Genomic DNA, 27,294 nt, shown 5'->3' with positions numbered 1-27,294 from the left:
TTTCCTCAAACTGCACTAATAGGTTATACTACTATTGCTGCATTCACTCTTGAAATCCTCAAGATTTTGGTTAAATTTTCCTTTGAGTCATGTCCAAAGGACTGGTGGACAAGAAGGATAAACGTGCTTTGCTTGAGGGGCACATCCACCGCAACGCAAGGGATCGAACCACGGAGATCGAATTGGTAGTCCGTTCTCATACCCACACGGACTGAGCCACAAGAGTCACAATAGCTCATCAATGGAGGTAATGCTAAAAGAAAATGTTTGACTTATGTTAATATCGAGACAAATTTCACCAAATGATCTCATTCATATTTTGGTTATCAAGTGCTGAAAATAACCTGTACTTACTCACACGGGTTTTCGCAATCACAGCCAAGTGTATTCCTGATGTACTTTTTGAAGACTTCTATACGGCATTTCTCTTCGTTTGCAGGAAAGGAATATGTGATATAAAATTACGGTAAGAATTTCTCTTCTCATTTCATTTAAAAGCACAACAAGTGGAGAGTCTAACTTCGGGGGTTCAATTTTCACATCTTATCTATATGTATGACACCGCAGGGGCGTGTCAGCCAGTAAATGCATTGCATTCTTCTTTGGACATATTATTATCATTATTTCCTTTTGCTCGAATAGCCTTTCTTCGTTTTTTCCCAGTCTGGATTTGCCGATTCTTAGTTTTTCAGATAAAAAGGCAATGTGTTTGAAAGCAGTACTATAAATGTATTCGAAATGGTAATACACTTGCGTCTGTTTTCGCTTTTTATTTAGATAATAATCATCAATAATCAATGATTTCAGAAAAAACACACCTTTTTATTCCATCTTCGTCTCTTGTCATTTTGGTGGTGAAAGAAAAGTCATACGTGTAATACTTTATTTGCATTAAAATAATGTAATGTATGAAGTTATGGATAATATGTCAGCCATAACCTTTTAGTTTGGCAGTCTCTCAATTTCTGTAATTAGACCTCGTGTTTGTATTTGAAAATAGCATACTTCCATTTCCATGAACCTGACCCAGAACTGAAATTGGCTTTTCTCCTCTTTGAGAGGTACACCATTGTCTTCCTATTTCCAGTCCCTCGTAGGATTACTGAAAGTTTACTCTAAGACTATACAAGAAAAACAGAGGTCATTAACAAAAGTAACCAGCTTACGCTCTATCTTGTTGATGGGGGAGCATATGGTACCATTGACGAGGATGTTGGTGACACACTTGCACCGCTTCAACATCTCTCTTTCCAGACACATTTTAAAGCACGAACGCTGGGAAAAGTCGTATTTATCCGGAGCGTAGTAATCCTCCCCGCCTTTCCCGCAGTCCCCGTATGGCTTTGGGAGACGAGAGACGTATGTCTTGCGGGAAATGATGAAAATGATAAAGATAATATAAGTTTTCCCGTTATTTTGTGTGTGTGTGTGTGTGTGTGTGTGTGTGTGTGTGTGTCTGTATACGTCTAATATAAACGTTGCCTGATACGCCATATCTCTCTTAACAGATACTATGTGTAGATGAAATACTTTGATTCGTATCATATCAATAACAACATAAATAATGAAAATCAAAAATAATTAGTCCGAAAAAACAGATTTTTGTTGATTTATTGTTTAGCAAAAAGCATTGGAAGGTCTCAAAATTAATCTTCAACTATTTTGAAATTGCTTGCAATAATATTACAAACTGTATATCGAAAAGTTACACCAACAGACTTGCCTTGCTGACACGATTTGCTTGAAGAATGAACGATAGTTTAGATCATAGGACATGATTGTAATCCTTGTTGTTGATGCAAATCTTCTTTGAATAGAATAATGATCTATTTCCCACCCCGTTCAGAAGTGATTGGTGAACATTTTGTGATGATCAATCAAGCTTTTCTGTGACGCATATCAATCATTGCACACGACCAACGCCATTGTATGCGTATGATACCATCGGCCGGTCGGACTACACGGCGCTCTGCAGCCTTTGCTGCTATAAATGCACCGACTATTTCTCAAGAACCGAAAACGATTCACTTTTTTTTTATTTAAGAGATTATTTCCTTCTTCACGAACGGAGCGAAATCTTACAATACAATAATCAATATTTTCACATTGATTTCTATGATTATTCAATTTGATAAAGTATTTCTCAATCAAAATCACACTCTTGCTCGGAAGATCAATGAATTCTGCTATATCGCAATTTTAAATCAATTAAAAACGTGGAAAATGTATGATAATGACGCCTAGAACAGTAGATGACGCCATGTAGTTTTCGAAAGTGCGTAGTGAACTATGATCAACTTTACTCTGAGATTTTAATACGATCATCGTATTTCCTTGGCTAATAAATCGTATTTTTACCGTTAGATAACTGAAATTTCGTTAGAAAGCGTTAATTCACACAATTCTCCTACATGACTGTGATGTGTCCGTTTTAGAGCAAAATGTCAAGCGAAGCTACGTTTTACTTTGATTTTGTCCATTCCAACATACCCTTTTAAGTCCAATGGATGCAACCTGTCCGGTAGATACGAGAATGCCATCATCTTCAGGAAAGGGAAAAATGGATGGATGATTGATGGTTACGATAACTCCTACCGTTGGACTGAGAACACCGATATATTCTGGCTCATCCACGAATAGAGTCAAGTGCAGACCTGTAAGTTGTGATGTAGAGAGAAAAAGATTACGAAAAGAGTCATAGATAATAGATTGAACAGAAAAGGGTGTTAAAGTGCCTCGACCACAGGTTAAAGTGCCAACTTAAAACCCTTTTTATTCTCAAGGGACGATATAAGGATTTTGTTTTATTGCACACAATACGTATTCAGTTGAGTACGTGCATGCAAGTTTAAAGAAAATAACACGAGTATGCATAAAGCGGTATCTAATTTATTGCGTATTATTTTTGTCACACGAACATACAGGCAATATGGCATTTTGTCACAGATCAAGTCAGTTTTGACACGTTGTAAAATAAATAGTAAGAAGGCAAAACAATTTGCTCGCATAGGCAATGATATCAACGGAAGCAATGTAAAAATTAGAGTTTTTCTTCTTAAATATAGTGACATCGGATCTTACGAAAATGGATAACTTCTACGACATCAAAGTTATATATTCGTCACTTAGGCATTGCATGAATCCATATCAGTTCTGTGATAAAGTGAGGCATATGATTAGTGTTCTCAGCAGAACTTGCAAGGGCTTCCTCTTGTGTTTAAATCTTCTTTTGCTTCCGCTTTTTTATGTGGTATATGTTACCGTGCATCATAAAGCAAACAAAAAGTCGCACCCCTTGATTTTACGTGAGGACTCAAGAAAGGTGAAATGGGTCAACTAAGTCAATTTTGAGTTTTCAATATTTTTCTGAAAGAGCTCTTCCTTTTCTTTTCTTCATTATTTTCCAGTTTGGGATCATAAATTTAAATAGGAAAGTGGGTTTTCAGCCGTTTTTCTACAACCCTTTTTTGGTGGAGTAGTGTGATCAGGTTTTTCTTAGAAGCACCTTTTCATTTCTTGAAAATCCTTTGCACACTCTTCACTTTCAAGTCTAATATCTTTAGAAAGAATGAAACTACTGCTTTGAAAGCTGGCATTTATCATGGGCAGACTGTGCTAATAGAGCATGCTCAATTTCAGTTTAATCTGATAGTCTCTTCATTGTTGTTGCTACAGTGGTTTACCTTGTGTTTTGTCCCATTCATAGCACAGGTACTACCACGGCTTTAAAAGTAATTGAATAGAGTGTGGACTTTCTTTCCAATATTTATATTGGTTAGGAAAATACATTTGAATTGAGGAATACATCTTTTTAAGGCTCAGAGACTGCTCTTTCAAAATATGCCCTTAACTAAAAATCCATGTCTGGCGACCTTTTGTTGGTTTTATGGTGCAGGGACACATATACTGGGAGTTAAGTAGGTCCATCCAGAATGCCGCATTCATTTAGTTGGCAGAGTGTCTTCTTACGTTGTTCATATAGATATAATTTTGCTGAAGTCGCTATCGGGCTCCATACAGCAGAACACAACAAAACAGAACAACAAAAAACAAACAAACAAACAAACAACTACAACAACAACAACAACAAAACCTCTGAAACCAACGAAGACTTTTTCCCTCCTATTTTGCTATCAAGATCATATTAATTCGACAATGTTACTACAGCGTAAATCATTAGCGTGTTTTCCTAAGTTCGAGGTCCTTTGGGAAAAGAATCACTTTATAAGATGCTATTCAAAAAATTACTTGAAAATTGAATTTATTATCCCTATTATTATTCCTTTTCTCATTTTTTTTTTAGATTGAAAAGAGATCACTGAACTTCGCATGAAATTGATTTTCTGTTTTTCGAAAAACCGAATCCTTAATTTATCCTATCAAGACTTTGACTGGATAGCATTTGTCGGCTGTATTCTTGTTGAAGTGGAGTTAAGGTTCTTATTCTTCTATTGGTAAATTTAATTTAATATCAGCTTAGAATCGGTAGAGTATGAATTCCTCTCTAAACCATTGATAGTCTGCACAATCTGTTTTGACTGACTTTTGTTTTGTTTCTGTTTTCGTTTTTGGATAGCATTTGCGGATAAACGACATTTAGGTATAGGAAATATATGTGTTTCGGAATAACGAACCTTCGAAATAACGTACTTCACCAATCAATTAATTTTCGAGTACTATAAAGGACACTAACAATATATTACCATTTCAAAGAAAAACTTTTATCTCTATGTTCGCTCCCTTTGAATTTTATGAGATCTATGAATATTCATACTCGAATAGACTGATATCATATTCTTCCCTCCTAAAATATTAACCAATGAATATGCGTATCCATGATTACATAAACTGTTGTAGCCTTCCAAATATACTTCCAGAGCACAGCTACTTTAAAGATGAAACCGTTACCTATTTTATATGACAGTTGACAATAGACATGCCTGCGTCATGGGTACTGTCACAACTAATAAGGAAATGAAAGTGCATTCAAAATTATGCTGCAAAATGTTTTGCTGTTTAGAAGTAAACATCCATATTATGATCTGACAATAATCAAGTCTCCAACAAAAAGAAATTAAAAACCTCTATGCTTGTGATACATAATTTAAAAATGTGACCGTGCACCTCAAAACGAACATAAAGTCGAACACACTGATTTTGCGTGAGGACTGAAAATAAGTGAAATGGGTCGACCTAGCCGAACTTGACTTTTTCATATTTTCTGAAAGAGCGGGTCTTCTTTTACATTATGCTAAAATTTGGTATCATAAAACGGGCAGGAAAGTGTGTTTTTTTAGCAGTTTATCTCGAACATTTTTGGCAGAATAGTGTGATTAGGTGCGTCTTTCGAATCCCCTTTTCATTTCTGAAAAACCTTGTCCACACTCTTCACTTTCAACTCTAATAACTTTTGAAAAGATAGTGCTACTGCTTTCAAAGCTGGCATTAATTATGGACAGAATGTGTTAATGAGGCATGCTAAATTTCAGTTTAATCTGATAATCCCTTCATTGTTGTTACTCTGGTGGTTTACTTCCTGTTTTTTTGTCCCATTCATCGCACAGCCAGCACGGTTTGGTAAAGATTAAGCGCTTGAATAGACACTGTACTTCAGAGCCTCTTTTGTCAGTTCACACTTTTCCTGAGTTTGTGCTTTCTTTCCAATATTTAGATGGGTTAGGAGAGTCCATTTGATCTGAGTTATACATCATTTTAAAGCTTAAAGTCTGGTCTTTCAGAATCTGGTCTTAACTAAAAATTCATATCTGGCGACTTTTTGTTTGTTTTGAGGTGCACTGTCACAAATGTAAAACAGAAATAGTTAAATTATTATAACAATGATAATAATAATAATAATAATAATAACAATAATAATAGTAATGATAATGATGGTTATGGTAATAATAATAATAAATTCCCGGCTAATTTCATCACACTGGTCAAAATAGCTACCATATTCACTGCAGCATTTAGAACATTTAGAAATGCATTAAAAAAAAGAAGAAAAGAGATACAGAGGGGTCCCACGCTCACCTGAGTATCGCAAGTTCAAATTACATGCATTCGTGCAGACAAGGTATACCTGAGAACATCACAAATTTGAGGCGGGGGGGGGGGGGTAGCTTTGAGGATTTCCATGGGGGCATGGTCAATGATTATGTCCATTTGCACATTCTATTACACTTGTAAAATACCTGCCAAGTACGCTGCATTTCAGAAATTTTTACTATGAAATCAAAAAGAAAAAAGAAAGAAAAAAAAAACAATAACATGTAAGAAACAAGATTATAGGAGTGGCCAATTCGATCCCCGCCCATGGATCCCTGGATCTACAGTGAATAACCTTGAAAGTACTTATACTCCTGAGGTTATTCAAATTATATCTGGTTTTAAACAATACTTTGCATAGCATGTAACATCACCCTATCTCAAGTGATAATTTCTGCCAAGTTCGGTGACAAATTTAATAACTATGTTTTCTTAAGAAGACGAATATGTTGTGGTCCCCCTCCCCCTGCCCACCCTGGAACTGCCATTAACAGACAATAATGTAATGCTTATAGCACTACCATAGCTTATCACTTCAGGTTTTGGAGGAGAAGCTGTTTGAGAGAAGGGGGGGGGGGGCATGGGTCATGGTGCCCATTTGAAAAAAGAAAAGAAAAGAAAATGAGATTCTATCCCCCTATACGGATGCTAACTTCCAAGTTTGATGAAAATCTGTCAGTGGGTTTTGAAGAAGATGACAATAATAGTTTACGTACGACGCACGACGCATGACGCACTACAGACGAAGGACGAGAAATGATGGCAATAGTTCACTTCGGCTCAGGTGAGCTAAAAATGAAAGCGAATCTTAATGTACTCGCAGTAATCAAAAATAAAATCAGCGCTCTGAATAAATAAGCTTTGCATATTTTGTACAGTACGCATTGGGGAAAACACACCTCAAAGACAAGGTGTGGTCGCTCTCTTTAGAATGCATCCAAAATGCGGCTAAGAATTAAGAAACGAACATGACGGACGCCTAAACTTTTCCGCCAAGCACTGATCACATTTTACCGTATTGCGAGCCCGTGTTTCTTGTTTTGACGGCCGATTTCTTGAACTGGTTAAAAATGTAACAATTCCCGTAGCGAATGTCTTGAATCTTCGTGAAGTTTCTAAGGAACAAAATTAGACAAAATATCACCGCAAAATTATGAGCGAGAAAAAAAAAAGAGATAAGACTGGTGGACTGTCTATCCTGAGATCAATCCTTGGCTATGTCCCCCTGCAGCAGCGATTCTGGCCTAAAGCAAGGCAATTTATCCTCATTGCCAATAGTCCTTTGGCGAGGTCTGAAAACAGTATAGGTCCCGTGTTTGCATGAAAATAAGTACTCAGTACTATAGTTGCCACGATGACACTTCATAATAATTCATTTAAGCTTGCGATACCAGTAGAAACAAGTGTTTAGAGAGTTATGTGAATATAGCACATACCTAATTTGTTCTGACAAGCGCATGATTATCAATTATTTTTTTAATCTTAGCCATTAAATTAACTGCAATCTGTGTACTATACCTAACCACTCAACTATCAGCTGGTATTGTGTGTTTGACATCTAAACCAGAATTTCTCCTTACTCTTTACGAAAGGATACGTGAAGTGGGTTCTTGATATATATATTATATACCTTCTCATCTCAATGTTGACTTCTCTACACTGGATCGGTGGCTTTGAGTGGCCTCCGAAAAAGAAAAGAGGGGTATGACGATAAAGTGCCTTGCGAAAGGGCAGTACTTCCGGGTACTGTTCGTAATTTCGAAGGTTCATTATTCCGAAGGTTCGTTATTCCGAAGGTTCGTTAATCCGAAACACACACATTTCCTATACCTAGAGGTTCGTTAATCCGAAAATGAGGAAGGTATAGTTAATCCGAACATTTGTGGCGTTATTCCTAAGGTTCGTTATTCCGAAGATTCGTTAATCCGAAAATGAAATAGGTTTCGCTCTTCCGAAGGCTGGTTTATCTGAAAATGAAATAAGTTTCGTTGTTCCGAAGGTTCGTTTATCCGAAAATGAAATAGGGTTCGTTATTCAGTTCAGTTCAGTTCAGTTCAGTTTTTATTTCTGCATTTCAAAATCAATGCAAATCAACAAATCAACAAAATACTTACATAGTCATTTACAGAGCTAATATTCGTAACGTTTGGATCATACATACATTTTCTTTTTTTCAAGAACGAATATCATATATAAAAGGAAGCAATAGGAAATGATATAAATGTAATTGAAATGCAGGGGACCATCATCATAAGCTAAGCTTGACGAGGAAGATGGCCCCAGGTAAAGAGGTACATAAAACAAATCTTGCCACTCACTGAGTGGGGGGTAATTGTGCGAAGGGCACAATAAAGAGATACATGAAGAAAATCTTGCCACTGTGCGAAGGACGTGCGGTGCAGTGCGGTGTGCATTGTGTTGGGGTGAATCTTGGTTTGTACGTTGATTGTTATTTTGTGTATCAGTGTGATGAGGTGAATGTTACGTCAGTTATGGCCGTGAACTCATTGTTTAGGGTGTTTGTTGACCAGGTGGTATGAATATTTATGTGTCAGAAGTATACTGCAGAGACTCCAACTCTCCCGCTTTCGACGGGAGATCTCCCGCCGAAAGCCCATTTTTGCAAAATCTCCTGTTCTCCTGCTTGAGATGTAATTTCTCCCGCTTGAAATGATTTCTTACTTAGAGTCATCATATGTTGAAAAATAAGCCTTAGATAATACGAGATAACAATCTAGAACCTTAGAGCTGGACCCCGGCCACAAGGAACTTCGCGCTTCGCGCACATCAAGTTGGAGTCTCCCGTTTGCTAGGGGTTTCAGGCGGGAGAATCTCCAGATCAGAAGTTGCTTTGAGTTGGAGTGTATTCTGGATTATGAGGGTGTTTTTAGTTCTCGTTTGAAAATGTTCAACGACGTACATTGTTTTAAATTAGGGGGTAAAGAATTCTAAATATCTGGTCCATTATATTTTAATGATTTTTGAGCTAAAATAATTCTGGGGTTTTCGAGATGGTAATCGGACGACTGACGTGTTGGATATGAATGAACGGTGGAATTTAGAGTGAAGAAGCCATCAAAAAATTTGGGAAGACAATTAAATGTTTATTTATACATAAAAACAGCAGTTTGAAAGGTGTGAAGATCCTCAATTTTCAATGTTTTTAGTTGACGAAATAGGGGATTGGATGGGGATAAGTAACGGGAATCGGTAATTAAACGTACAGCACGTTTTTTGGAGGGTAAGAATTGGATTAATTTTAGTTGAGCCACAGTTTCCCCAAACGATATTGCAGTATGTGATATGTGGTAAGATCAATGCATTATATAGAATAGTCAGGGAATTTTGAGAAATAAAGTTTTTCAATCGATATAAAATTCCTACAGTTCTTGAAACAGACGTGTAGATATTATGAATGTGATCGTTCCAAGTTAAACTCGAGTCAATTGTGATTCCTAAAAATTTAGTAGATCTTACATCAGTTAAGGATAATTCATCAATATTAATATTATAACTGCTGTTAATGCTCTGTGAAGCAGTATTTGAAACGTATAGAATTTGTTTTAGTGACATTAAGGTATAATTTATTACATATAAACCATTGGGAGACTTTGTCTATTTCCGTGTTCAGAGTATTAAACAGTGTTTCGAGGTTCTCATGGGAGTAAAAAATATTAGTGTCATCCGCAAAAAGTACAGATTTAAGAGTTTTTGATGTATTTATTATATCATTGATATATACAAGGAACAGTAGGGGGGCCAAGAATTGATCCCTGGGGAACACCACATACAATATTAGAATTCGGAGATTTAGATGACTTAAATAGTACATATTGCTTTCTGTTGGATAAATAATCAATAATCCAAGAAAGTGCTAAACCACGAATACCATATCTTTTTAATTTGTAAATTAATGTATCATGATCTATGTTATCAAAAGCCTTTGATAAATCCATGAAAATTCCTATAAAGTGTTTTTTATTTGCAAAAGATTCAGTAATCTTATCTAACAATTGAATTATAGCTAAATCGGTGAAATGGCCCTTTCTAAATCCAAACTGATTAGGTATAAGTAGGTCATTTACATGAAGAAAAATGTACAGGCGTTCATAAATGATTTTTTCAAGAATTTTAGAAATACTAGGTAATAACGATATTGGTCTATAATCTGTTAAAAGAGAAGGGTTGTCTTTTCTTTTGAAAATTGGAACTACTTTCGCAATTTTTAATGAGTTTGGGCATATTCCAGAAGACAGTGAAAGATTGAAAATGTAAGATAAAGGTGTGGTTATTTGTTTGATGATTTTCTTCAGTGTATAAACACTTATTTCATCATGGCCATCACTAAATCTACTTGGCTTTAATCTGTTAACAATCTCCAGTATTTCTTCCTCATCTGTTGGGGTAAAGAAAAGGGATTTGTCGCAGTTTGGTGGAAGAAATTCAGTGAAGTCTAAATGAACATGTTAAAATGTTAAGTTAAAATGAACATTCGAAAGGTTCGTTGATCCGAAGTGATATAGGGTCCGTAACGAACCTTCGGATCAACGAGCTTAGTTTCATTTTCGGATTAACGAACTTTCGGAATAACAAACCTCATCGCATTTTCGGATGAACGAACCTTCGAAATAACGAATCTTCGGAATAACCAACCTTCAGAACAACGAACCTTCGGACCAAAGAACCTTCGGAATAACGAACTTTCGGAATAACAAGCTGTAACCGTACTGGCAGGCTGGGATTCGAACTCGTGTCCTCCGAACTGCTAAGACGTGACAGTTCTCTTTCACTACAGGTTACTGTGAGAAGTTTTGTGCTGCGCGCAATAAAGTTGAACCTTTACCGTCAGGTCAAAGGCCAGGAAGTGTGTTGGACATCTTGGTTTCAGTTGTTTTAAACCTTTGTATCACCTGTTCATCGATCATACTTCAAGAGATAAATGAAATAGATATGATAGATAAGTTTCCACCACAAAGAATGAAGGAAAAGTCATTTCAGCCACGGGATTCACAATCTTTGTTACATCCCGAGATACAATCTTGATGAGAATTTGTCAATCAATGATATTGATGGGTCAAATATGATATAATCATATCAGCAACGAATGAGGCATGTTACAGTAAACATTTCAAAGAGATCAAGCATACTTGTAAGCCAATGTGCCAAAGTCAGAACTCACTTGTATGAGCAAGGCTCCGTGTCGAAGGAACACTGTCGAATCAAGTCCATGCCATGCTGTCCGTACTTATCAAGCTCCTTCCGGTAGGGTTTGACGACGGCCTGCAGATCGCTGAAATCCGACATTTGAGATCGATTGTAGAAGCACTTCCAGTCGTCAGGGTCCTTCATACCGTCCCAGCTCTGATAATCCATTTCCATGACAGAAGTCAATTCACTAGACAAGTCGGCAGGAAACTGAGGACCGTCGAGGCCAGTAAATTCCGGGGACGAATCCCCAAACTCCATGTCCATCATGTCCTTCATGTCCATCCCGCTGTCAATGGAATCGTGCGCTGTAGATTCGTTCTGGAGGTGAGCATACTGATCATCTAAATCTACCAGTCCTTCAAAACGCGTTCCTGAAACAAACAAATTATGATGTACCTAAATATTATATGGTCATATCTGAGTATGTCTATCTGTTTATACAGACGTGCATTACAGTATATACATACACAAATGAACAATTTGACCGCAAAATCCACTTTCACACACATCGGATTGAGTGAATGCAGCAATATTAGTAGAACACATCAGTGAAAGTTTGGGGAAAAATCAGATAATCCGTTCAAAGCTATAAATTTTAAAGTATCTGCACAGTCACTGCTGGATGAGAAGACTACTTTACAGTGTATGATGTCACATGCGTACAACGATATAATCAAAATATAAAGGGGATTTCACAAAATTTTATTTTTTGAAAAAGTGCACATTTCTTCGACTCGTCACTGACGTATGTTAAGGATGATATTATTCCTCCTTGCCTTCTGAAAGAGGGAAGTCAATTGTTCGTTTAGTATGCGAGAAAAAAGAAAATATCTTGAATTTTCTTTAGTATGTTCTTTATATCGTTGTACACATATGACATCACAAGCTGTAATAGTCTTCTCATCCAGCCGTGACTGAGCAGAAACTGCAAAAATTCGTAACTTTTAAACGGATTGGCCGATTTTCTTCAAACTCTTGCTGATGTGTTCTATAAAATAATATTGCTGCATTCACTCAATCCTCATGTCTATGAAGGTTGTCCTTCATGACCGTACATCTACAAAACCGGCAAAACTTACGCGCCCTGATTTTACGTGAAGGCTCAAAATAGACGAAACGGGTCGACCTAGCCAATCTTTATAGTTTCTCTCCTTTTGTTCGTTTTGTGGTTCAAGGTCACATCAATATTGTTTGATATTAGACTAATTCTTCTTAGGAATGGTTCAAACCGCATTGGTCCTCCTCCCCTGCTTATCTTTTTTACCGTTCAATTTGCTTCTTCTCATCATGTTCAGGTTGCAAATAGTGATGGACGGGAAGTGAAGTTCCTTCCTGGTGATGAGAGCGATTTTCGACGTCGTCGGTCTCTGGAAGAAGTCGACGACGGTGTTCGAGCCCTGATAGAGCAGGGCGCTCAGGGAGGTCAGTGTGATGACGGCCCATGTGAGACGGGAAAGATGGGACCGATCGGATCTCAGGATTCTTGGCACGCCGTGCGTGGTCGCGTTATCAGCGAAGTCCTTGATGACATCGGCGGTACTCATCGGGGACGCGGAGTCATCCATTTTGCCTTCATCTTTTGCGTCTTTACGTTGTGTCTTCATTACCTTCTCTATATTTTCTCATTGAATGTACATCAACAGAAACAACAAAATACAGATATCTTTGATCCGTTCCCTTTGATTTCCTAAAGTTTTGAACATTTTACTTATCCCATGTTATCAAGAATGATTCATGCCAAGTTTCGTGAAAAGGGGTCATGCACTTTCATTTAAAGACCATTCAAATGTCAGTTTTTGTTCTCGGGCGCTGGCCCATGGCAGCGGCCCAGCAAAAGCACAAGCATAGAACATCTAGCTGTCACAATCCACGTAACACTTTTCCCAAATCTAAAACTAATGTTTTTCCATAAGATTGAATTTGTATACATGAATATGAAACGTGATAACAACGCTTTATTATTATTTCCTTTTTGCCAGTCATAGATATGCCAATAAAACCCTTCAAGTGTTAGTTGGTGCGCTACCTAATAAAACTTTTCAGTAGGCCGTAGTATATTCCAGGGATTCATCCGCAAATCATTTAATCTTTACATATTGACCGATTTGGTCCAAATACGACATCCTAAAAATAAAAAGATAAAAAATCATCTTTGCCCGAAACAGGAATTTACAAAGTCTACTTGAATCAATAGAACCTATATCAATAGGCCTTTGATATAATTTTTTCGATGAATAAATCGATGAATATTAAAAACCCAAGTGATGCGTGGAGTGCATAATCATATTAAATCAAGGCCCGATCGACACTAATTTTTTCTTTTAGTGACCAGACAATGAAATTTTGTGGCCCAATCGGCCCAACAAAACATATCTTCTTTTTTAAGAAGTGTTGGCACGACCTCTATTTCTATTGGCCCCGGACCACCAGACCATCAATATATTATATTGACATGATGCAAGATATTCAGTGTAGTAAAAGAGAGAACAATTATGGTAACACCAAGGGCAACTTTACATTACGGATTAATGAATATTTTCGTGAATATTCATGAATCCATAATCCATAATCCTTGTAAGGCATATATGATGTACATAAATTATATTTCATATACATGCGTGTACACAACATGTACATTAACATATTACATGCATGACATACTTTTTTTAATAAGTTGAATACTAATAATCATACTGTATGAATATAATCTTTGTTACTGATATCCTTCTATTTGCCACCCCTGTATTAGTAAGGAATAGATTTTCCTATATTCTGTCTTAATATTTTACGTTTTTTTCACTATAATTATTAATCTTTTGGAACTTTTTTTTTGGATAGACGTTGGTAAGTTGACTATTTAGTGAAATAACTAGACGCTCCATTTGTATAGGGGACAAGAGGTGAACAGCCTGTATTGTAGTGTCAAAGGCTTCAATTATAAGGTAGAGCTATTTTTGAAAGGAAAATCAAGGTCAAGTTCATTATTTGCTTTAATAGTCTATAAATTAAGCGCTATTTAAAGAAGCATGCAGGTGCCTATACACAATCAATGTGTAAACCGTTGCTGAAGCAAAGTCTGCGAGAGATTAAACTCACCACTTCAGAAACACCAACTCAATTCAAATCCCCGAGCCTCACCAAACTCTAAGCTTTCCTAGGGTTGTAATTCAATGGAAATCAAGAATCCACCGCCACCTAGCAAGTCCTGTGGTATTTGGCAATCCTTATGCCGAATTAGGGATGATAACCAGCTGAATAGTCCACAACCCAATTACAGTTTTAGTGTGAAGTACCTGCGCATTCCTTGTCTATTATTTCAATAATTATTATTCCTGGCATGATATTCTCTTCGCATGCACTCGTAATACATGCAGCTGCGTGATACAACCACTCACGTGTTGATTTTTTGCAGGTTTAGTAGATGGAAAGGGAATCGGGAAGTAATATCGTAATATTATCTGCGGGGTGTGTGCCATGCGATTACAGAACACCATCCGAGGTATTTTGCGAAGCTTCTCGGATGAGAAGCCAGAAAGATGAAGAGATGTGCGTGTGTGTTTGTGTGTGTATCCACCAATATTATAAGAAGGTTACAATATGAGTGAGGACAATCCGTTCAAAAATTTAACATGGATGTTTATGGTGGTGGCGCCATCACGGGATGAGAAAACTGTAATATTTCGTGACGTCATGCATAGAAACGATATCAAGAAAGTATAATAAGAATTAACGTGTTATATTTCTTTCTTTGAGAAAATAGAAAGGACTTGATGAGAAACTTGATGCCTCTTTCAGGGGATATTACATTTCCATTACCATCAGTACAGTAGTAAGAAGGAACGTGTCTTTTAGATAATACAGTGGAAACTCGATATAACGAGATGGTCGGGACCGAGTCATTTTCCTCGTTATAGCCGATATCTCGTTATATCAGTAGGCATAATAGAAAGCATAACATAAAGACATTAATTTGCACATGTGGGACTACCCATCATATTTCAGTCAATACTGATAACTCTATATTGTGTGTGAGGGAATTACTCACCTTTATGGGTAAGAAGATGTTTTTCGCCAAGGAAATCCAATATCAATAATGTGTTTCTCATTAATTATAGATGTTTGAATTTGTAAATTTATATAGCTTGCGATTGTATCATGCAAGATCGTCTGTGGATTGGTATGTGGTTATAGTATGGGTGTGTGTTGTATGGAAAGCTTGAATATGGTCTAATGCTGTGTGTGTATGTGACACATTCTGTATGTACATTATGACTGCGTGTGTGTGAAGATGGGGAATTTCCTACGTAGCAAGCCAATCACAGCATCAGATTGCCTCACACCTGCTAAACGTCATGATGATGTCATGTATGCATATGGCCGTCCCACCACATTTTCTGCATGTATTAGTCTGCGTGCACACACACACTTACACATACAACATACAGTGCTAGCTGGAGTGCACTGAAGAAAATGATTACTGGTATGTGTGTACAAGACAGTTTTCGGCGCATCAAGCTTTACAATCTCGGAAGATGATAGCACAGGCGAAGTAAAGCTATAGCAGGTTTGATTGGCTTTGTTTTTCTTTGTCACAAAAGACAAGTCACAAAATTTATCTCGTTATAGCAGTTACTTCGTTATAGCCGATTTCGCTATAAGAGTAGCATTTTACATAGACTTGTGTGGAGGAAATTTGGGACCGGGAACATTTCCTCGTTATAACCGATATCTCGTTACAGCAATGTTCGTTATATCGAGTTCCCCTGTAATACAATTTTGCTGATTGTGGCTCCTTCTTTGTGGGTTTTTTTTTTTTTTATAACACTGTCTGTGTATGCCGTTACTATCTCTTGTAGTAAAATGCAGCGTTGGCAGCAGGGAAAATTTTGCAATTCATAGCTCTTTTAATAGTTTGTCAGAATTTCCTCAAAAGGATCATTTCACTTATTATTATGTTCATCCGATATTATCACATTCACCCAGTCGACACACACACACATAAACACACACACACACACACACACACACGTATGTTTAGGTGAAGTACTATGACTTGTGATTGGTTAGATTGCATCACGTGATCGCGTTGGAATTTCAGTATAGGGTACAGCCGTGCCCTATGCCGTTGATTATAAATGGTATGCATTTGGTCCAACATTTACGCAAAACATTACTAGTACACTTCCGCCAAGTCCTTCACAATATAGTGACTTTCAACACATTCTTATGGAAATTTAGGCGAATGAGGATTTTCTTAGGCGATAATGAATTGATTGTAATATCATTTAGCAACCGGAACAATAAATGAATACTACTGTGAAATTTTCTGTGGTAGAAATATAAATATACATCCATTATTATCATCATCCGTTATTATCATCCGTTCTCCGTTTCTTTTTCACAAACACTGATTACTCGGGGCTTACAGCCAAACAAGCTTGCTTTCATGTAGGTCCCGTCATACTTTTCTTTGATCAAACCCATCTCGATTTCGATTTTGACCAGTTATTACATATAATTCTTGTGTTATCACCATGTACAGTATATTGTTTGTGTTTTGCACATTGTTTACAAGGTGAAAGAACTTGTTTGATTTCTGTTATAATGTCCATAATTGAGAAGTATGGAAATAAATGAATTGAAAATTGAATTGAATTGAATTGAATTGAATTGAATTGAATAACGAATATAGACTGAATGGTAGTCTTTCTTAGTTCCAGGCAAGTTCAGTTAAAGATTATTGTTGGAAGTTGCTTTCAATATTGCGATCATTGTGTTGAGATGAAATAAAAATGAGATAAAATTCCTACGACGATCAGATCACCTAATAATCACACACTCACAACACTTATGATGTACAGCAAAAGAGACTGGAAGATACATAGATTTAAATATATAAATATAATACATAATGAGAGAGGGGGGGGGGGGGACATTGTGGATGTCATGTATATATGTACATTGTCCTGTGGGGTTAGGCTGTACGGAGATAAACTTTTGAAGGGTTTATAGGCTAATGTTGTTACAGTCTTGAACAATCGATATATCTTTCAGTTGAAATGTTACTTTTGTCCTTACTCAACTTCCTTTTCACTTTAAGCTTGATATCTGATTTTCCAGTTGATATTCTTCGATAGTATCACTGACATTGCTCAAGAAACATTACCTGAAAATAAAATTATTCTCTACTCAAGTGTTACGTAAGAGGAACCTACACATTATACACACCTCTACCCTTCATTTCATTTCATTCCTTATCAAGTTATTTCCATATTTTTTAGTGAAAAATACTAATACATCAAAGTAGAACAATTCGAGATATCCAGCTTGCATGCACAAAAGAACGTTACAAACAGAACGTGGTGGTCAAAATGAAAATTTGAATCTAAATAAAAATGCTAGAGAAAAATCATACGATGGAAGCTTATTGAAAGCAAGCTTGTGAAGCGTCGGTCCCCGTATAAATCGAGTGTGGAGACCAAGATAAGGATACAAACTTAGAACCAAACGAAATAAAAGAAAAAGAAAAGACAATAATACTCGGAGCCCTAGCGCATTCTTCTCAAATTTAGATTAGGAAAAGAAATAAAGCATTTATAATGCTGCAGACAAATTACTGGTTATGTTACCTCTTATGATGACCATCACAGTATGAAACTGGAAAAAAAGCTCACATCATTATTCAGTTAAAGAGGAAACAAAAACCAAATGTTTTTCTATACGTGACGTCACGAAATGCTGGAGTCTTCTTATCCAGAAATTCAAAATCGCACACCTTTTGAAAGTATTACCTGATTTCCTCCAAACATCACTGATATGTTTAAATATTACCATGCTTACTCAATGTATACGTATATATATATATATATATATATATATATATATATAATGTGTTATTGAAAATATTACTAACGACGATGAATATTATGAGTATTTTAACCGTAGTGGAGTCATTGTGTAGATGTGGTAAATTAATTGGTTTAGTGGTCGATGCAGTAGGACAAAGTAAACGTGACTTCAAAGAAACATATTTTCGTTGAGAGTTAAGACTGCTGTCATTTCCGGCAACGTTTAATCTCTTTGTATGTTTTCTTGCTTGTTTTACATAATGATAGTACAACACATCGCGTGGAAACCTGGTTAAAGCTTCGTTTATGCCTAAATGAGCATATTATCTCGACCGATGTCAATGGAAGTAATTTTACACATAACGGCAAAATGACATAATCATTATTTTCGAAAACTCTTCATTCTTTTTTAACATTAAGAAATTACATTTCAATGTTAAAATGTGCCTTCAAAGGGAATACACGTAAACATTGTGAAGAAATCTACCTTGTTGCTGCCTTATAATGCTTTCAGATTATATAGGACGTAATGTTTACCGATTTCATTTTCAGGTGTCAATTCGGATAATAATATATTGAATACCTTAAGCTTCACCAGTAAAATTAAAGAAAATACTGTTATCAAGTCACTACACATGCAGACTAGAAAGTTTTGTTTGCCTAAAATTTTATAAGCACAAATTTCTAGAGTCTTATTGGCAGGTTTCAATGAGATTGACTTAAAACATTGATTAACATGGCATTGGAACTGTGATTTAAATTGTAACGACGAATTGAAAGTTCTTAATAAAAATTGTTTTGTTTCTGCTCGCAATTATTACAGGCTTCCAACTGCGCAGTCAGAGACTCCAACTCTCCCGTTTTCGACGGGAGATCTCCCGCCGAAAACCCATTTTTGCAAAATCTCCCGTTCTCCCGTTTGAGATTTAATTTCTCCCGCCCTGGCTCTTTGTCTCCCGTTGGAAAGGATTTCTTGCATATTTGTATCGTGTGTTGAAAAAATAAGCCTTAGATAGCACCAGAGAGCATCTAGAACTCTAGGAATTTCGCCCTTCGCACACATCAACTTTGAGTCTCCCGTTTGCTCGGGGTTTCAGTCGGGAGAATCTCCAGATCAGAAGGTACCTTGGGTTGGAGTCTCTGCGCAGTGCGTGTGTGTGTGAGAGTGTATTGACAAACGCACCATACAAAGTATTGTATATGCGTGTATGATTGCTATGACTCACTGTGAAATTCAAAGCACATAATGTACGCACATATTCCTTGGGTGTGCCATTCTATTCATAAAGTACCTCGAAATGTCTATAGAGGAAGTACAGCGAGACTATTTTCATTGAGGACATGTAGGATCACAAAAATCAACAAAGTTGCGATAGTCTGCCAGGCAGTGAAAACAAGAGCAACGGGAAGTGAGAATCTGAATATATAGAGCGATATGACCTGATTTTCAATATCGAGTTACAGGGGCTGAGCTTCAGTGTACTGGTGCAACACAAACCAGTTCTGATATTTAAAGCAACGTCATATTTCAAACTTTTAGTCAATGTAGAGACGGTATTTTAATGAATGTGTGAATTTTGAGAATTCGTCCATTCTTGTAATGTTTAATTATCAATTCTCGTATAACGACCTGCAAAAAAAAAAACTTTCTTTTTGTTCATCACCAATCTTTTTCCATTTCTTTGTGATATCTTATTTTCCTGAATCAAAAATGAATGTTGCTTCTGATTGAAAATCTCATATCAACTTTCTTTATACCATACAATAGTAGAGGTGAAAGCGGTCTATGCAAACAGCTGTTGCACTTCCCTCCTTGTATTAAATAAGTCACGTTCGCTGAATTCATCTCGGGAGCCTTCTTTTTTCAGCACTTTGATCAAATAGAATTCATGTCAGATTCATTAAATGCTTGTATCAAGAATATATTTTTGGTCATCTACGAGTCATTAACACTGAACACCTTCAAATTATTTTGGTAAAAATTATAAGAACTAAATTAGTCGATATGACTGATTATGTCACAAATATACTAAAAATAGTTACGGTGATTATGCCACCATTGCCGAATATTACTTGAAATTGCCTATTACTCTCCGAACGACAAACGAGATATAAAGTTAGCAGAATGCACATTAAAGTAAGCTCTCTCAGTAAAAAATTTGATGTACGGAATTGAAAACTTAGTTATTTTGTTCCCATATTTTTTGAACGAAAAGCATATGGTTCATACTTGACATTTTGTGTGGTCAAAACACAAAATGAGAAAAAAACATATATCTCAGGAGAGGTATAAGGTGAAGAAGCATTAAACACAGAACTCTATAAAATCAAAGGAATCTAGCATAGTGTGTATTATGGACATCGTGTGAGATTGAATAGCGACAAAACATATACATGCAGATAACTCATTTTGTTGCGCGGAAGAATTTCCCTTTGAAATCACGTGAGTTGTCAAGTTAACATTCACCTACCTATACCCGTGACTCAATAAAAACAAGGAAGTTTGGAGGCCAGATGGTAAATTAGGATTGAAACCAGCTTTCAATCAAAGGACATAGACAAGCATCTCCGGAAGTCTGGAAACAAATTTCTTCTGATGATTTTCATATAGTGACATTGTGAGTAGCAACACGTTTACAACACTGAGAATGTTGAATTTCATTTTCTCTGGTTTCGTAACTTATGCTATAAACGTTGAGTACAGTGAGGTCGTGTGTCCTGAAAACATTTTGTTATGCTATTGACATTATTCACAATTTTACTAATATTCTTTGCAAGTATGCTTTTCTCAATACGATGTACCGTGGTATGGTGGAAGCTTTCAGGTCTATTAAATTTTGTCTTCTTTTACTTTATCCATCATTCTCATGTTATCCAGGAATCTCATCAAAATGATTAACAGCCGAGTGTTGGTTCATGTCGGGACTCTTCTCTTGAATATTCACCACAGTGGTAAGGAGTACCACCGTTGTAATCGTGTTATTATTTTACATGATGACATCATTCATTTTCGATATACACTGATATAAATCTTTATAGACAACGAAGAGACAGGTGGGGGCTTTTGATGCAAAGGGGATGTAATGATTCAAGACTGAGCGTGAAAATATTTTCACAACTTTTGTTGTGCACTGATTCTTGAGTACTCTGGAGCCATCATCTGTCATTTCCTGCATATACATTTGCGTGTGTATAAAGTGTGCCCATTACGCTATAATCAGATCTCAGAATCGAATCCCCTTGTTTCTGTTATTATTTCTATTTTTTTCAGTTGCAATGACAATGAACCTCGAGATACCCTCGCCTCTCCGGGCTGGCCGTGAAGTCACGGCAGTGTGCTCCGGAAGTAGCATCCACGGCTCGGCTGCTCTGACCTGGTTTTTGAACGGCATCCAAATCACAGAAGGCTTCACCACCACCAGCGAAGTCAGCCGAATTGATGATTGGTGCACCTTTTCTGAATAGAAAGGTCACATAAACGTATACCCTCAGTCATTTAGCTTCTCTGCAAGAAAGTGCGTGAGAAACGGTCATCGAATCGTTTTGGGCCATTATAAAGATGATAGTTATACTGGGTGCCAAGAAATAGCTCCAAAACGATGTTAAAATGAGCAGACGTTTTCGTCTTTTCTTAGAAACAGATAACAAAAGATATTCTGCCGAGTCAAAACCAGGCAATAAATTGCCGTCTGAAATGGCCCAGTGAGCTTGGTTTGCCAACTTGTGAAGTTTCTTATATCATAATAGAATGTTGATAAACAATTTGCAGCTTTAAAACTCACAGGAGACTTTTTCTCTTTTTCTCTTCATTCTTGAATAAACACTTACAACGCGTCTCTTAAAGAATAGTTCATTCCTTAAAAGTTGTCGGTAGTTGTTGCTAATCAATATATAAAATGCTTCTAAAAGTATATGACAATATAAATGCCGCTCTAAATCTATGAACATATTGTTCATGTCCACTCCTCATCAATCTGTCCACATATAACACTAAAAAAGAGTTCGCTACCTTATGAGCAGCTCGATCGGATGTGACCTTTCACCGACAATCAAGTCAGGACACAAAAACCAGCCGTTTTTTCATCGTTACGAACACTATTTTGTTGACTTAACTCAGCAGCCTGTCCCTCAAAGTATCACAATGCAGAACTGCAGTCCACTTTTTCAAACTTCAACAGAGTATCTTCATAAATTTGATATTTTGGAGGCACGGTGGTAAATATTTCCAAGAGAGGCAAATGGCAGACTTGGAGGCTTTCATAACGGACCCTCTAACTACTAGGCTGACCGCTAAAAATAGTCAAATCAAATTAAGATACAAAAGAGCCTGTGGCAGGTATGTCCTTAATGCATATAACTATCGAAAACTGGCTATGCCTTTAAGGACACACCAGATCGAATATAAAATGGAAATTACTCTTGAAAAAAGACATAAGGTTTCTGCCTTGTGGTTGTAAGGGTTATAATTAGAATTCTTGTCCCCGTGCAAACGCATCGTCTCTATACGTCAAATTTGATTTCTACACCGACACACAGACACACACTCACATAATCCTAGACTAGAAGGAAAAATGTGTGTAATATATATATCATGGATTTTCTATGGAAACTATTTAGAAGGCAATAACAGTTTTAACACGTAGAAACATGCTTAATGACAAAGAGATTCAACACAGATGACAAAACGTTAAAGTAATGGAGTTTGAGATCGGATGTCAACTTTTACCAACTGTGATGCAAGTTGGGAAGGGTATAGAATTTTAACACCGGTTAAAGTAGGCAATCTGTGAAAGCTATAGAGCACCGTGTTGATTCTTTATCGATCTTATCCGGGTTGTAATATTTCCTGAGGGTGTGAAATTTTCTGTCAATTGCTAACTTTGTATAGCCAGAGGCAGTATGTGCTGTGAGACGAATGAACTCTAGAGCACAACGACCACTCTGTGCTATAGAGACTGCGGTGACAAATGTGGAAATACGTGTCCCGGATATGCGGGTGAGTACATGCGGTTTAAGTACTATATTAGTTGAATGTGTTCCAAAATACAAACGACCCCAATACATATGCAAACGTAGTCTAATAGACGACGCATAGAACATGTAAATGACCTTGAAAAGTTGTTAAAGGTTATTAATTCGTGTTCTAGAAGGGTATTTTAGTTTGGTTGCTACATTCGCAATCTTTGCCATTTTTTTTTTCTTAGCCTATAATTAGCATAATCACTGTCATCAGCATTACATGCAATATAATTGCTAATTTTGATACAGGAAGCCTGAAAACAGATATAACACGACTTTTCATGATTTTTTCCAACCTTGGGAATCTATCTATAACACCTGTTTACAATTCCAAATGTTGCAAGTGTCTAGAATAGCATAATTAGCGTAATGAGCTAATTTGCATAAATATGTACAATAGTAGATTGCACTAGATTCACATTTTAGTGTATATATTTTTTTCTTCTTCTTCTTTTTCTTCTTCTTCTTCTTCTTCTTCTTCTTCTTCCTCTTCTTCTTTATCACATAGGCATTCCCCGCTTTTCTTATTTGGCACCATTACATCATCTGGTCTTATCTTCTATCCGTTCTCCGTTTCTTTTTCACAAACACTGATTACTCGGGGCTCACAGCCAAACAAGCTAGCTTTCATGTAGGTCCCGTCATACTTCTCTTTGATCAACCCCATTTCGATTTCGATTTTGACCAGTTATATCATTACATGTAATTACTGTGTTATCACCATGTACAGAGACTCCAACCCGAAGCACCTTCTGATCTGGAGATTCTCCCGCCTGAAACCCCTAGCAAACGGGAGACTCCAAGTTTATGTGTGCGAAGCGCGAAGTTCCTAGTGTTATAGATGCTCTCTGGTGCTATCTAAGGCTGATTTTTGCAACATACGAAAGCGATAAGTAAGAAATCCTTTCCAACGGGAGACATTGAGCCAGGGCGGGAGAAATTAAATCTCAAACGGGAGAACGGGAGATTTTGCAAAAATGGTTTTTCGGCGGGAGATCTCCCGTCGAAAACGGGAGAGTTGGAGTCTCTGCATGTATATTGTTTGTTTTCTGCACATTGCGCAAGGTAAAAGAACTTGTTTGATTTCTGTAGTAATGTTCATAAATGAGAAGTATGAACAAATTAAATGAATTGCATTGAATGAATAGATGACACCAAAAACCATGTATTTGGCCTGGAAAGTTGTATATTACAGTGTGTGTGTGTTTTTTTTTTTTTTTTGCTTCATGTCTTACATTGTAGATGGGCACTAAATAATATCAAACTTTGTTGTCACCTTGGCAACCTATAGGGCAATTACAGTAAAACGCTTAGATATAGCATATTCACCTAATTAGCGCAATAATTAGGTAATAGGCATATATCTTGGCAATCTCAATGCAGGAAGCATGAAAACAAAAAGAAAGTACTTTTTTTCATTAGGTTTCTTCGACAAGGTGCCCATTCAACAACATCTTATATATTTATATATATATATATATATATATATATATATATATATATATATATATATATGTTGATAAGGTAGTCCACGTGTTGGCAAGATAAAAAGATAAGTAGCAAAGCTGCAACAAAGTTCATGCTGTATTCACCAACGGTTTATTTCTTTATTTCTTCACGGTTTATTTCTTCACCCTATTTCTTCAAAATAGGGTGAAGAAATAAACCGTTGGTGAATACAGCATGAACTTTGTTGCAGCTTTGCTACTTTATATATATATATATATATATATATCAAAATGGTACGAGTGTCTTAAATGATATAATCATAATTAGCACAATGAGCCAATTTGCATATTTCATTAGTTTAAATGGCACCAGACATTATGTATGTGCTCTTGAAAAGTTTGGAATACATTAGTTTGTGTTCTTGTTGTTGGTCTTGGGTAAAGTTGTGCAAATCACGTTTCTTAATGTGTCAGAAACTGCGTTGCCGTGGTGACGGCATATTACGGCAATAGATCGGGAAAATAATTGTTAGGGATCGGAAAATTTCCTTATTTCTCAAGCAAAATGTTTACGAAGCTTGGTACACACTTTGTCAGGGGCGTAGGCGGGGGGGGGGGGGATGTGTGTGCATCCCCCATGCAGCTCACAAAGTTGGGGATGACATGACGTATAATCATTCCCCCTTCCCCCACCTTTCGGGTATTTTTTTTTTATCATTGGTAACTGGCATTCTTTTTTTTTTCGTTTATTATGATTACCACTCTTCTTCTTCTTCTTCTTCTCCTTCTCATCATTACTATTATTAGTATTATAATTATTATTATCATTATCTTATTATTATTATCATAATCTTCGTCAAAATCACCTTCTTTCCACATTTTTGATCCCTAAAAAAAGATTTTCTTCTGCCTCTGATGGGACGGTGTGACTAAATGTTTATCAAGAGACGTATTATTATTATACAACTTGTTAAATAGGGTAAATACGTAACTCTTAAATTACTGCTATTGTTATCATTATAATTTGTATTATAATTTGTAGTCTCGAGTATACTCCGGCAAGTGTCTATGGGAAACCGCGTTGTAGCAAAATCAGCCCGTCCACAGTGAATATGTTGTCTTGTAATCTTGGAACTATATACACCTACAGTATAAGAGAGCGCCTTTGTCATTGAAGGGCGCGTCAGCGCTTGCACTTTTATCAGCACTGTATGATTTTAAAGGGTGTGTACAGTTCTGGTCGAGGTGAAGATTTAGCTTTTAACGTTTTGTGAGATATTCAGAAACCACTCTATGAGATGTCAAAGAGCATGCGGTTCTAAGGGGTATCAAAAGTTTATTCGATGAAAATTGGTTTTGAAATGGCTGAGATATCCAAAAACAAGGTGACACAAAGAGATACTAATAAAGTTGGGGCATGTCGCCTTTTATTATTAGCACTTTTTTGGATATCTCGGCCATTTGAAAACCAATTTTCATCAAATAAACGTTGAATCCTTCTTAAAATTACATGCTCTTTCATATTTCATAAGAGGCTTTTCATTATCTCACTTAGGAATGTTCAAAACATGAATCCCTACCTCAACCAGTACTGTACAGTCCCTTTAATACTCAACCGTTCTGTGACCGTATCACTCAATATTTCGCTCACTCTTTTGATTGAAAACTTTCTCAAAATTCCACCAAAAGAGTGAACCAGATCGTAGAATTTCAATTCTAAAAAATCAAAAACCACGTGAACGAGGAAGAACTCCATCCCACACCTTCCCCTGCTAGTTCCACCGCCATAAACTTAGTAGGCAGTGAAAAGACTCACACACAGAAATATCACGATTTATATAATTAGACCTATACATGTCTGAATGTCCTCAGCAGTTTAGAGTATGCTGCAGATCGTTAAATTTCAGTTTTTTGGAATTAAAATGTCAGCTCGCTTGAAATCATCGGACACAATGATGCGACGTGCTGATTGCTTAAAGTGGACTTATCGGCTTTTCCAACTACTAGTAAACGGGAATGGAATGTATCAGTTTTTACAACCAAACACTGATTATAGACTGAAATAACTCGTGATATATTACGTTTTGTTACAAAATTATTTCTTTATTCAGATCGGTCCCACATGCAATTACTTAAATCACAGTTATACATCGATTTTCATTTTTTTTTTTTAATGGACTTATCGGTTTTTGCTAACAAGCTCTTTATGTTGATATTCGGTTCACGGATTGCGTTGCTACCCTGTCAACGTTTTCTTTTATTTTACTTTGCTTTACCTTGCTTCCTTTTACTTTTTTCTTCTCCCTAAAGAGAGCCGTTATCACGGTGAGCCTTTCCCCACCACTTAACACATGAAGGACCAAGTTCCTCTGTTGTTAGCAATGATGAAGTACTGTCTTCTACCTATATACCTCTATTATACCCACAGTTTGCTGGCATAGTATAGGCCAGTAATTTGTTGAAAGTAATGAATAGGGGCATTGAGGGGACTTTATTATTTTAATGTTTTGATCATTGGTTAGAAGTATTTTCATCATGTTGGATGATGCTTTGAAATACAGGAGACATATTTGTGTGATTTTCCTGTTACATCTTTTATTATCTCATTCTTTGTCACCCATGCATGCATCCAAACAAGCAAAAAAGTCGCCAAAAGTGGATTATAGTTAAGGGCAGATTCTGAAAGAGCAGACTCTGAGCTCCAAAATGATGCATAACTAATG

At 36.6% G+C, this 27,294-nt stretch overlaps 1 protein-coding gene across 1 annotated transcript; it reads right to left on the bottom strand.

Annotated features, from left to right (window-relative positions):
* Nucleotides 1-350: 350 nt before the first annotated feature.
* LOC140246908 (epithelial sodium channel subunit gamma-like) lies at nucleotides 351-26,359 on the bottom strand. The gene is made up of 7 exons (XM_072326231.1): nucleotides 26,335-26,359; nucleotides 12,521-12,877; nucleotides 11,228-11,627; nucleotides 7,063-7,163; nucleotides 2,491-2,654; nucleotides 1,167-1,365; nucleotides 351-427 (listed from the first exon to the last, which is right to left on the bottom strand). Exons 1-7 carry the CDS (start codon nucleotides 26,357-26,359, stop codon nucleotides 351-353), a joined length of 1,323 nt encoding a protein of 440 aa, XP_072182332.1.
* Between the last annotated feature and the right edge of the window lie 935 nt (nucleotides 26,360-27,294).

The sequence above is a fragment of the Diadema setosum genome, chromosome 3 (assembly GCF_964275005.1).
Source record: "Diadema setosum chromosome 3, eeDiaSeto1, whole genome shotgun sequence".
In the NCBI taxonomy this organism is placed as follows: Eukaryota; Metazoa; Echinodermata; class Echinoidea; order Diadematoida; family Diadematidae; genus Diadema; species Diadema setosum.
This window is presented reverse-complemented; position numbering and strand designations above follow the sequence as displayed.